Below are 13,282 nucleotides of genomic sequence, written 5' to 3'. Positions count from 1 at the left end.
TTAGAATGTTGTGTTTTCAACAGGCCACGTCCAAAACAATGGAGTCATTAGTTCAATTATTGGAGGACAGAAGTTTCCTGCTGAAACTTTTGTCCTCCAATAGAGGAGAGCCGTACACAATATACCTCCGTTTTAGGAATTTGAATGAATACAATGACAGGAAAATTCCTTTTGCTCCACTTGCTGTTCTGCGTTAAAGTTCAGAAGAAGCTCGGTTTGGGGTGGTCACTAAGACTTTGGAATGTTTTAGTTTCAAACTTACTCTGTTTTCAGTCCATTTCTATGATTTCAGTCCATTTTAAAGCAATGCCAGTGAAAGAGAGAGCAAATTTTCTCAGGTTTTCCGTAGCATTCAGTTAAGCAGTGCTATTCCTTCCTCTTCTGTTGCTTGAGGCCTGCTGGCTGAAAACTCCTATTCTGCGATCTCGATCTAAATCAGACTGATTGGCAGCACTAATTATAAAGCCAATCAATTAAAAATTTTAATCAATAAATCTATCACTATGATTTATCACAATCCATCACTACACTAACTTTGTAAACTTGAAATGTAAAAATGCACGTTTTCCAAAATTGCTTTATTGCCTCAAACCAAACGATTCAGTTTTCCAGGTTTTCATATTCAGGAAGCTTTAAAAGAAATAATTTTGTTTCAATCTCTAAACTGGTTGAGCTTCCATTGACGGATAATTCACCGTTACAAGGTTGGCTACATGCTAGCTTGGATATATCCAAACATTCATCATGGTGGTTTTTAATATCAAATTTACAGCCGAGTCACCAGCCTCATTCAATCATTTTTCTCTCACATTTGTGACTCTGCATTGCTGATCGCAGCACAAGACAGCGTACCGCGCTGCTGTCAGCTAAGTAAGACTATTAGAGGTTTTTAAGTCAAAACAGGTAACAGGTCAAAACATAAAGCCTGTTTCTCCGCATTATGAAATATTAACACATTAAAGTTTAACACATTAAACTTTATAGATTAATCACATGCGCTAACACGTTAGCATTGGCAGCCCTAGCTGCAATGGAACGAGCCAGAGTTACTGGAGCTGAATCCGGACAGAACAGGATTGTGTGTTAGGATCCATTTGCCATTCATTGTGAATTGTTGCTCTATGGAGGAACTGAATTGGAAGGAAACTGTCAGACATACAGGAGAAGATAACTGTAATCAAGGCTTTTAATTCATTTAAATCTGACAGACTTCTTTGTAATGTTATAAATTCAGGGTTTCACAGGGTTCCATGCTGGGACCAGATTCGTATACTGAATCCAAATTTAACAAATGTGATGAGATTGAAATAGTTTTGCTCTATTGAATCAAGGACAGTCTTCAGCCCTCAACTAACAATTCTCAGTAAGGTCTGAATGAAAGTGTCACTTTATTCCACTATTTCATTTAGATATTTAAAGAATAAACAAAACATGATCAAACTATTGATCACATTGCTAATGCATCATTGTAATTATTGATTGGAGACAAAGAACTTCACCAGTGCATGTTAACACTTAAAATACAAGCTTGTTAAAAACATTTGTACAGAGGAAACCTTCACTGAGTGAAGAAACGATAGAACCAGTGTCTATCAACCCTTCATCCCATCACTCTTCTCTTTTTGATCCGCCTCTCGTTCTGTTTGATTTTCGTTATTAATCCCATCTGTGAGGATTGTCCTCGTTGCCCTCTGGAGGTTTCTTCTCCTCTATCTCATTACTCATGTTTCTTTTTCCTTGTTTGTCCATCTCACCCTGTCTCTCTGGTTCTAATGTAGCGAGCTGCACACAACAGTCGTCATGCTGTTACTGAAGGTTGTTTATGACAGATTTAAAGAGGTGGCAGACGATTAATTTTTCAGGAGCTTTCACTTTGAAGGTTTTGCGTGTTGGGAGCGTTTGTGGATGTTTTTGAGAGGAGCTCCAACAAACAACTACAGTCTCTTTTCTCCGTCTTCTTCACCTTTCATGTCTTTTCAACAGCTGACATTTCGATTTGATTTTCATGAAGTCTGCCTCACAGCTATTTTTTCCTTCATGTAATTTATTTTTATTCTCTTCATCCCATCCCTCACAGTCTCTCTGCTAATTTATTCCTTCATTGTCTTCATTTTTGCCAACTTTTCCTCCAATATTATTCTCTTTTGATATTCTTCATTAATGTCATTCTCACACAGGATTTTTTTTTCTGGAATCATGAGTAGAGACTTCATTTTTATCTTTAACTCTGGTGTTTATTTTTCTTTTAATGCTGTTTTTCCCCGGTGCCTCCTCTCATCTACATTTCTCTCTGTTCTCCTTTCATGTCTTTCTTTTGCTCTCCTTTATTCTCCTCTTCCTCCATCACCTTCACAAGCCAGCTCCTCCAGGCATGTGAAGACTGGAAATGGATGAGTGTTGGGCTGGAAAGGGTTGTTTATTCACTTTTTTTCTCTGTTTTTCTTGCTTTTAGATCTGATCAAGTTCCACTTAAATTAAATATTAACTCTTTGCCTGAATCTTTCATCTGACTACCTGAGGCTCTGAACATTTAAGTCATTTGGGGCAATGTTTTCAGATGAAACGTAATAACCCAAAATGCTTTCAATTTGTGTCCTATTATGTTTAAAATGTGCTTTGCAAAGGTATTCACACCCTATGAACATTTTCTCATTTTGTCACATTGCAATTCAAAACTATTTTGTTGATGCTAATAGTAAAATGAAAGGAAAATTAGAGATAATTTTGTCTTAATTTTTACAAATAAAATCTGAAATGTGTTGCACCCACTTTAGTTTAATAACAATGAATAAAAATCCGGGTAATCACTAAAGAGCAAATAATACCAGACCGGTCAGGGTAACTAAGTGTAAAGCAGATTAGGATTAAAACAAAATTCAAAATCTAACACTTTTCAGCTCATCTGAAAATTAACTGAACCATCTCAGTTAATTTAACTTGGGAATATCGATACAGTGTAACACCACACAATCAAAACCTGCTGGGCTATGCTAACGTAGCAGGCAAAGGCAATGCAAATCTACTTGTTTACTGCAATTTGAACAATCCGACCTGAGCCACGTCTGATGCTAATTCAAATTCATATCCAACTGTTTCATCTCCAGTCTGAAGGTCCTGTCATATTTATTTTAGTTCATTGATGTGAGATATGCATCATAATTGTGTACCAAAAGTCGCTGTAGAATGGGATGAAAATCATATGAAATGATGAAGGACGTTCATGTCGCCACTCATGGTTCCCAATGCACATCCTTTTCTTCTCTACACAAACTGCAGCCAGTGCTAAGGCAGCAGAAGTCATGTGATTATTTTTGTATCTTAACCTCTTTTTAAATTCTCCAATGCTAAAGGCAGAAAATCTCATTATATGGGAAGATTGAAAATCTCTCTCTGGGAATATAAATGATTTAAATGTCAGAAGCCATCCAGAGCTTCAAATCAACCAAACACCGACTGCAACAAACAAACTATACTGAAATTTTTGGTAACACTTTATTTGAAAGGGGTTGAATAAGACTGTCATGACACTTTCATAAACATGACATAACACATGTCATGAACATCAATAAGTCTTCATGAATATTTATGACTGTTGTCATAAAGCGTCATTCGGTAAATTATGACACTTTTAATACAAAGTTGACATTATTCAAAATGTCTTTGTTATGACAACTTGACATTAACCAAGAAATCATTGCTGTTTAAACTTTATCTTTAATAACATAAAGTTACCTAATTTTTAAAGTGCAATCAATAATACTTTTATAACAAATAATCATAGTCAGTAATGATTTCTTGGTTAATGTCAAGTTGTCATAACAAAGACATTTTGAATAATGTCAATTTTGTATTAAAAGTGTCATAATTTACCGAATGACGCTTTATGACAAAAGTCATAAATATTCATGAAGGCTTATTCATGTTCACGACATGTGTTATGTCATGTTTATGACAGTGTCATGTCAGTCTTATTCACCCCCCTTCAAATAAAGTGTTACCCAGATATCTAAAAATGCATTTTGACAAGATAAAACTACATTTTGACTATCCGGAATGGTAATTTAAGATATCTGTATTAACATTCTGACTAGTAAAAATAATAATTCAAGATATCTTCAATTACATTTTGACTAGTCAAAATTTCTTTCAAGATATCTCAAATGACGTAACTGGATCTGTCATTTGACGGGACACATATCCGTAATTACGATTTAAGATATCTATCAACCCCCTTCAAATAAAGTGTTACCAAATTTTTACATCACCACTAATATTTTCATTTACAGGTTCCAAATATCCATAATTTTTTGTAATCTTTGAAAGTGGTATTTATACCTATCCCTAGGGATAGGTATATCCCTAGGGATATACCTATCCCTTTTTGATTTATCCATTGAGCATGACAGCGATTAATAGGTGAAAGGAAAAAAAAAAAAACAGGCCCTGCACTAAAAATAAAATGAAAATGTTGTGGAAAAAAAAAACAAGAAGAAAATTGGAAAATCAAAGCTGGCAAACCAAACACCAAGACTGTATTTAGGGAGTGTGGGGAGGCGGGGCTACTAGCATGCTGCTTCCTTACCACCATCAGTTTTAGGAGTCATGTTGTCAACTTAACTAAATCCTAAATGTTTTACTACTGCCAGCACGATGACAACTAAACAACAAGGTCAGGAAATAATTTTATTATAAAAAAATAGCGATGGAGCGGGAAGTAGTTTAGTTATGCTAGCTTAACTTTAACTTTGACAACAGTAACAAGTAGTTGTGCTGCAGAATTTGGTGTGTTTCAAAGCAGTAAAAATTAGATGAACTAATCAACCATCACTGTGTTTAGATGATAAATTATTAATAATCACAAAATAAGCATCAAGCCCAGAAACATTAAACTGTAACAGATTCTGTTCTTTGCGTGGGAAATTTTTGTGTGGTTTTTGGTGTTGAAACATGACAGCTGAGAGTTATCAGTCAGTTGCTATGGCAACTCATCTGTGTGTAATGTAACTGACATAGAACGAGAAAAAAGAATTAGGAGTGGTTTGAGTTCCTCAATGGTTTTTCTCTCTGCTGTGACACACTGACCTGAATGAATCACAACTTCATCTCTAGGTTTTGTTTTGTTAATTAATTTGTTCTAGTGCAGCTGTGGCCATGGATGGCAAAGAAAATAATTGCCTTTTTCCCCTCCAGCGTTTTGCACAAGCAAAATTTACAGATGTAAACAATAAGATTTTATCCATTGCAACGTGTCTGCCACTCATAAAAGCAGTCCTATTTTTTCTAAAATAGTGTTTTATGCCAAAAGAGCAAAGATTGGCTCTCATTAAATTAATTCTTAAAAAATTAATAATAATAATAATTTTAAAAAAATTAATAAAAAATAAAACAGAGGATCAGTGAAGAAACTGTGACCATCTTTTTTCTCTGAGGAATAATGAAGCACAAAACGCACTACAAAAGCACTCAGTTACAACTAATCAACACTGAGCACTCTGCTGCCGATAGTTTCATCTGTTGCTGATAGTTTCATCTGTTGCTTAGCAACAAGTTAGCAGGCCCTCTGCAAGTTCCCCTTTTTGCTTGGATCAACAGGTAAAGAAGCAGCAGAGCAAGGTAATTATTACAAGCACTCACTGCCGTGGTCTCTGATGGAGAAGTTGGAGCTGGGAAGAGCGAGACTGAAAGTGAAGCTAGCTGCTTGATCGTCTTTGTCCGAGGCTCCCAAGTTACCGATCACCTAAAAACAGGAAACAAGTAACACACAGACTGTAGCAAATTATGTCATACAAAACACCAGATAGAGAAGATAAAATTGAGTTAAATGCAAATGCCTGTTATCTAAAAGTAACCAAACGGTATTTAGAATGTTCTCCTCTCACCGTGTTTCTGACGTCGTTCTCACACACAAAGATATCATTGGCAATCAGTTCAGGTGGATTGTCATTGACGTCCAGAACTGTTACAAAAACATCAGCAAATGACGCCAGGCCTACAGAGGAGAGACATTTCATGAATATCTGGGTGTTTTTGTGGTTTTATGTCAGCAGTTTTTCCATAAGCTGCGTTTCTGTAAATGAACCAGAAAATTCTTGCTTAGTTTTCTTCTGCTTTTGCCTTTCCCGTAATTTCTGTTATTTTCTCAACAGTGGCTTTCAGGAGAGTCAGCGCACTGAGTAAACTCGGCTTCTTACTGACATGATGCCTCAACCTGTCGCCACATTTTACTCTTTACAGACAGTTTATATATTTAGTCTCGACAAAGAGTTACATCTGCAATAGATAACATCTCTCAGGTCAAAAGTAAAGTGAGACTCTGCATTTGCTTAGCCACTTTGCTTTACTACCCTAGCATAGTGGCTAATTGTAGAGTGAAAAGGGATTTAACACAAGTTAGAACAATGCATCAACTTCAAGCAAAGTTTTATCAATAAAACACAAATGCAGATGAAGGCGAGACGTTTGTTAAACCACTGATGTAGAAACACTTTGGCCTTTTAACTACAATAAAAGAAAACAATACACAGCAACAATAAAGCTGACTTAATGCAGTTCTGATGTTATGTTACCATTTTGGCTTCATGTCTTGGTTTCAGTGATACTGTTACATGGGCTTGTGTGGTTTGTTACACTAGTTTTCATAGTAAGCAGACAACGGAAACAGACACTGTCCAGAAACATTGTCTGTTAAAGCGACCTGTTCTGCACTGCCCTGGGCCCTGTTCAGAGGGACATCTGCAGGATAAAGTACTATAGACACAACACGGTCCAACACTGGAGGATAGAAAAATGAGACTCCTTGACACAAACACAAGACACATTTGTGCCTCATGGTTGTTGTTACACTGGTGTGACGCAACATTTCACTGCAAAACACAAAATCATACAGAGTTTTGGTTTAGCTTCTCACGTAAATACCTTTTTACAGTTGAAATGAGACAAAACTAATTTACAAGTGACTTTTCAGCAAGTTATAGGAGCTTGTTTTAAGTCAACAATTCCTTAACAATGATCAAAAGTGCTTCTATTGGCAGATTATTTCACTTATATCAAGTTTTCTCATAAGTGAAATAACCTGCCAATAGACATGTACGTTTTCATACACATTGAGGAATTATTGATTTAAAAGAAGCTCCTATGTCTTGCTGACGAGTTACTTACGAGTCAGTTTTGTCTTAATTCAACTGAACCCGCAGTGAATGTCTCGCAGGAGCTGTACATTGCGACTTCTCCTTTCTTGAAAGCTTGGTTGAAAACTCATATGTTGTCTGTGGTTCTTTTTATGTAGGTTGAGAAAATACCTATCATATTTGCACTAGAGAGTAGAACAGAGATATTTGGTAAGATTTAGCATTTCTGCAGTGTAGGTGTTTGTGTTAAATACCTACACTGGGTTAGGGTAGTCTAGAGCCATTGCCAGTCTAGAGCAATTTCCTCCTGCATACTCCGGACCTTAGCGTAGCGTACCGAAGCGCAGTGAGCCATACTGAATTGCTCTGTAGAGCCAATAGTGGCCGCTGCTGAGTGATTGAGTAGTCTGTTCAGAACAAGGCAGAACTTATGGGCAACACTTTAAGTCTGTAACCATTCTAGTACTTTTATACAGAAGTCTGTTTCCTTAAGGAAACATCTGCTGCATGTTGCATCTGCAATCTACAAAATTAAGGTCAAAAATGTGCTAGGCAGCCTAAGAATGTCTAAGTAGAGACGGTCATACTGTCCACACTGGTTCATGACAGGGAGGTTTAACTCTAAAAATGTCACAAATTGTGGATTGTTTGACGTGAGGTAGAGACACAGTGAACTCAGATTATTGTGAAAATGGTGATTTTAATGGTGACAACTAAGAGTACAGAAATCCAGGCAGCACAGGTGAAGGATGAGGCTCAGAACTCACAAACTGGTAGCACTGGAGGAACGCAGACATGACACATGACTGCAAAGACAAATGACATAAGACAAGGATCGAACAGACAGCAGGGGACACAAGTGAAGTTAAATACATAAGGAGATAATCAGGGAAAACAAAGGACAGCTGAAAACAATAAAGGGGTAGCCGTGACAACAGAGAGACTCAGTTAACCGAAAAAATACACACAAAATCCAAATCCTCACAAAAAAATCAATACACTGCAACTTTTATTCAGTTAAAAGCAGCTAGAATAGCATCAAGTGTCAGTGATGATGTGGTTTCCTCGAACATAAATGAAACCTGATGGAAGTACAATACAAATAGGTCCAATCAAAGACCGCTGTGCTCTCAGACTCTTAGGAGAAACAATTAAATTTAAAATCATACACTCACATTTTCCTTTGCTGTTTGCAAACTATTTAAAATTCCTGCAGTGGAAGCTATGGAGGATTACATTATTGAACACTCAGCTAAAAAATTAATTGTCACTTAGACAACCTCTAAATTTCCACCGAGATCCCAAATCTATTTGAATTTTTCTGCTTATAAATATTAGATTTTGTGTTTTAGGCTCAGAGTCCTGATCAGAGCTCTTGATTATTATTTTTTTAGCGGACGGGTCTGGCAGTGACTAGCTGTGATTATAATTAGTTATGAGCAATTTGCGTCTGTGACGCATCTGATTAAGGTCAAGTGACTGAAAAGTTTTCTATTTACGTGCTCCATGTTTGACAGGTATTGTTTTTTATTAAAGTGTCTCTTATGATGCATTTACAACTTCTTTTGCTTTGCTCCTCTGCTGATAGTTCTCTTTGCTGTCTCTGTTTTTAAAAATATCTCCAGCACAAGAACATGTTTTATATATGGAGGACCTAGTCAAAGCTCGGGGGACCGTTGTGCTCCCTAAACGTTGTGACAAGCAGCTAAAATAGATCTCTGGATTTCATTCATTTGCTTGTCTAAAAATACAGAAAGCTGTGTGTGAACAAAAAGACTTGCTAATGTGATTTTCCTGCTTAGTCTCCAATTCCAGAGTGGTGGAAGCAGGTGTTACAGGAACATGTTAAATCTGTGATAAAATCCCTGTTAATGTGTCACAACCTGACTGAAACAAAAATACCGTCCGTTTTAACACTTTCAAATTTCCATTGTTTAAAAAAATGCAGACATGTTCCCATCTTTATTTTGTGAGGACGTGTTGGTTCAGTGTTGATGTGTGACGTACCGCCATTCTCCTCTTGCGCCTTAACTTTAAACATGTGTTGCTCCTCCGCCTCTCTGTCCAGCCTCCTCAGAACAGACAGCTGACCCAAGGTCGAGTCGATCCTAAAGGGTAAGCCCGTTTCCAGGATGGAGTACCTGAAAACAATGAGAGCTAGTGATGAGCAGGACGAGTGGCTGCACAGCTGGACTCAGCTGCAAAGGGAACCGTACTCTATGCGCTTCCTGACTCCATCTGGGTCTCTGGCTTGGATTCTCCCCAATATTGTTTTTTCCATCTGCTCCTCTGGAATGCTGAAGTTGTAGATGGAGTGAGTGAAAACTGGTGGCTCATCCACATCCATCACTTTGATGGTCACCTGCAGCATATTACAGAAGAGAAACACTTTGATTTGGACATGATCTAAATACTCTACTTGACTTTCACCTCTGCTGCCCTCTTAGGTTCACAGTCAATTTATTTGATGATTGTACATTCTGGATTCCTTCAAAACATCCCAGTTCAAACCTTCCTACATCTTGATTTTATGGGATTATTTGTGACCCTATCTCCGGCGCTCACACATTAAACACATTAAACTTTCATTTGGGTTAAGTTTGATTTTCCTTTTTTTACATAATAAAAATGTCCCAAAATTTGTTTTTTTGGCATTTAAACTTGATCCTGTTTAATAATCAGAAAAAGAAGTGAAACTTCCCATTTTTGCTTTTGAATGAGGGTGCATTCGATCCTCATTCGATCACAATCACTGTAAAAAAAAATTGCTTCTTTATAACATTCTGACTTTATATCTTTTACATAATTGGATTTGAAAAACAAGTGGAAATTCAAGCAAGTTTTGACACTCAATATAAGTTTTATTTTCCATAATGATGCAGTAATGTATTGTGCGAAAATCTTCGTTTGAAAGCTGATAGTTTTGTCTGAAAATGAGAGGAAATTTAGATTTAAGACTTTTGCACAGAAATGTATGCATCTAACTTTGTTTTCTGGGGGGTTTGTGGCTGTATTTTGTGTTTACATACAGTATCAATGAGTCTTCATTTCTAAAACAGGGTGTTTGTGTTTTTTGTTGAATATTAACAAAATACAGAATGAAAGTTAGTGAGATCCAATCTCTAAATCAGAAATGTAGAACTTTCAATTTACTTACAGCTCTGCTTACGCTAGCCGATGAGGGACTTACCTGTGCCGTTGTATTTGCGATGTTGAGGTTTTCTGCTGGAGAAAATTGTAGCCGTTCATCCACCTTGACAGTGAAGGTGTAGTTATTCCGCAACTCGTAGTCTAAAGCCTGCAGAGAGGAGTGGAGGTGAGTGAGCCGCTGCTATTTTAAACCTTCTGACATCATGTCATTTGAACATTTGAAGTCAATCTGTTCTAACGCTGGATTCATCCTCCAGAGAGCATGTGAAAACATGAGCGTTCTTGTTTTTGCTGAGCAGGAGCACATTTGCACCTCCATTTATTTGAACGGGAACGGCTGAGAACTTCATGTGTGAAAAGGATGCAAACGTAAAACAACCCAGGAGACTCAATCATTTACAAAACGTCAGCTAAAGCTTTTTCAAATAGTCTGGTGGATTCTTCATTTATGAGACAATGTTCTCAGCAGAGATCTAACATAGGATTTGAAGCAAACACTGACATCATTCCAGGATGTTGGGTCACATTTTTAGAGTTTTACTTTACAGTTGAAAAGTTGCTTCATACTTAAATATTAAAAGTATATATAATACTTTTAGGGTTAGGGTTAAATCTGTAAACTTAGCGGCCAAACAGATGTTTCATAAATGTCATTAGATTAATATGTTAGATTAATTAACGATCCATGTCTAGACACCTGCAGAGTTAGCCTTCTACTGACGGAGAAAAATTAAATATTTGTTTTGCATAAAAATTTAGAGCAGTCTAGGCCTTTCAGTTGTTGAACACCACTGAGATAGCGATGATATCAGCCTGGCCACACCCATGAAAACTTTCTAGTTCTACCACTGAGTCGTACTTAATATCCTATTGGCTGACACCTAAGTCAGCTAATCAAAGAGCTATGTTTATTTTTCTTGGTTTTGATTGGGTGTTTCCACAAAAATGGAAATAAGGAAGACTGCAGTTAGCTTCTGCAGTAGTGCCAACATGGTTTCCACTGAGTGTATTGATTCATATTAAGGTATGTTATCTTTTAATTTATTAAAATAGATATTTTTACAGACATATTTCAGCCATTCACAGGAAAATGTGGTGCCTAAACCCCTGAAAATATGAGAGGCTCAATGTGTGCAGACACTGTTACAGTCAGTGATGCTAGCTATGCTAACGGTGCTATTCACAAATAAAAGCTGCTCAGTCATTTGGTCAATTCACTAAATATAATCGCAATGTAAATGATATGTCAAAAGATCACTGTGACTTAAACATTTGAGTATTAAAGTTAATAAAAGTGAGGATGTGAGGAAAACTGTAGCAGTATAACTGAGTTAGCGTATACAACACAGGGAAATAAAATATATTTGTGAATGTAAAACCATTCTAGAACAAAATATGTCGGTAACAGCAGATTAAGTAAGTTCAGATTAAAAGACAGGTTGAGCATCTCTATTCTTTGTGAACTTTTTTTAAGGTTACTTTTATTGCTTTGTTTTTTCAACATGACGCTTCAAAATTAATTTGTTTCATTATAGCATCAACTTTGAATCTTTCCAAGGTTGTTAAAGACGCAGCTTGACTTCAAGCTTTGGTACTACACACACTTTCTCACTTCCTAAAATGTTAAATTCCCACCTCAATAGTGACAGCAACTTATTTTTCACACTTGAAACATCAGAATAATTTTCTTTTTAAATATGTCACTTTTTCCCCACAAGAATTTTTTTTTTAAAGGTTTTGTTAGCTCTAGTGGCTTTTATTTGAAAGTAGTTCAACAGGAAAGAGATGCGGCAAATGTCACCAGGCTGGGAATCAAACCAAGGTCTCAATATGTGGGTTGTGCTTTGCCCCTACGCCACCACAGCACCCTAAGAAGAATTTTTTTGAACGTAAAAGATAAAAACCAACATGTTCCTCCTTTGTGATCATATTCCTAATCAAAGAAGTTTTGCTTTACGCTGATTTTTATTTATCTTGAACAAGCGAAGCCATTCTTATCCTGTTTGTTATTTTCTTTCTACTGCATTACAACAGCAAATTTTCATCTGCAGAAGGGACAATACAGATAGACGGGAATATTCTAACACGATTATCCACAGTCATAATGCTGCTCAGTCGCAGGCTATCGAAAGGCATTAGCAAACACCTTAGCAGCAATGAAGCCTTGACGGCGGCGGCGTGGACGATAGCTGGGTTTATTTTGTGAATACAGACGGTGAGGAAAATGAAGAGTGGCTACAGAGCTGAGGGGCGAGTGAACAGATCAGAGTCCAATTTGGTTCTAGGCCAGCATGGGAGCCAGTTATTACCCTGCTTATTTTACAATAGTGCATCTTCAACTCTCTGAAGCCCTAAATACTTTATCTTGACAAGTAAACCTTCAGAAATTCCTGCAGGGATAAATATCTTCTCCAACCAGAAGAATGCAGCTCAAACACTGTGTTGTGTATTACTACAAAAAAATGTATTGTGTTATTTCCAGGTTTGCATTTTATGCTGTCGTTATTTGGCAGTAGATGTAAGGAAGCATGATCAAAAAAAAAAAAAAAACACAATAAGGATGTCAGTGTATTGGTGTATGAGAATTTACGAAAATCTTGTCAGAGCTCACTGCTATCATCCTACTGCTCGACTCGTTCATGTTTGTAATGTTCTGTGATAGCGGAATGTATTTTTACTCTCGGGTTTTAATGTTCCTGCAAGAGTTTTCCATCAGTTCCTGGGCCTCCAACATTTCAGCACCCAAGTGTTACAAATTCTCTGCGGATTTCACTTATTTCATGGATTAAATTTAGAAGAAACTCACCCATGTTTTGGATGTGCAGCTGGAGGAGACAATTCATGTGCAACACACAGGCAGAGCTGTTTTCTGTTTTTTCTCTTGGACATGTTTAAATCCATCTTGCTTGCATTTTGTTGCAACAGACAATATATTTCAAGATCTTCGCCTTAAATACTTCAGTATATCATCAGCTGTGTACGTAAGTCACATTATACTAAGAAGT

At 36.9% G+C, this 13,282-nt stretch overlaps 1 protein-coding gene across 2 annotated transcripts in view; it reads right to left on the bottom strand.

Moving 5' to 3' along the window:
• Positions 1 to 13,282, bottom strand: part of cdh5 (cadherin 5) — an 82,616-nt gene that overhangs the window by 33,676 nt on the left and 35,658 nt on the right. For both annotated transcript variants that reach the window (XR_015765525.1, XM_088013453.1), the window contains exons 7-11: positions 10,318 to 10,425; positions 9,344 to 9,489; positions 9,135 to 9,268; positions 5,880 to 5,989; positions 5,635 to 5,737 (exon numbers count right to left, since the gene is read on the bottom strand). Coding sequence is in view for 1 of the 2 variants with exons in the window: in XM_088013453.1 (XP_087869579.1) it covers positions 5,635 to 5,737; positions 5,880 to 5,989; positions 9,135 to 9,268; positions 9,344 to 9,489; positions 10,318 to 10,425 (601 nt within the window). In the remaining variant the exon portion in view is untranslated. The remainder of the gene's footprint in view (positions 1 to 5,634; positions 5,738 to 5,879; positions 5,990 to 9,134; positions 9,269 to 9,343; positions 9,490 to 10,317; positions 10,426 to 13,282) is intronic.

Source organism: Poecilia mexicana, unplaced genomic scaffold, assembly GCF_051168715.1.
Source record: "Poecilia mexicana isolate PSO_F unplaced genomic scaffold, ASM5116871v1 scaffold_15, whole genome shotgun sequence".
Lineage (NCBI taxonomy): Eukaryota > Metazoa > Chordata > Actinopteri > Cyprinodontiformes > Poeciliidae > Poecilia > Poecilia mexicana.
The sequence above is the reverse complement of the archived record's forward strand: the minus strand, read 5'-3'. Positions and strand labels throughout refer to the sequence as shown.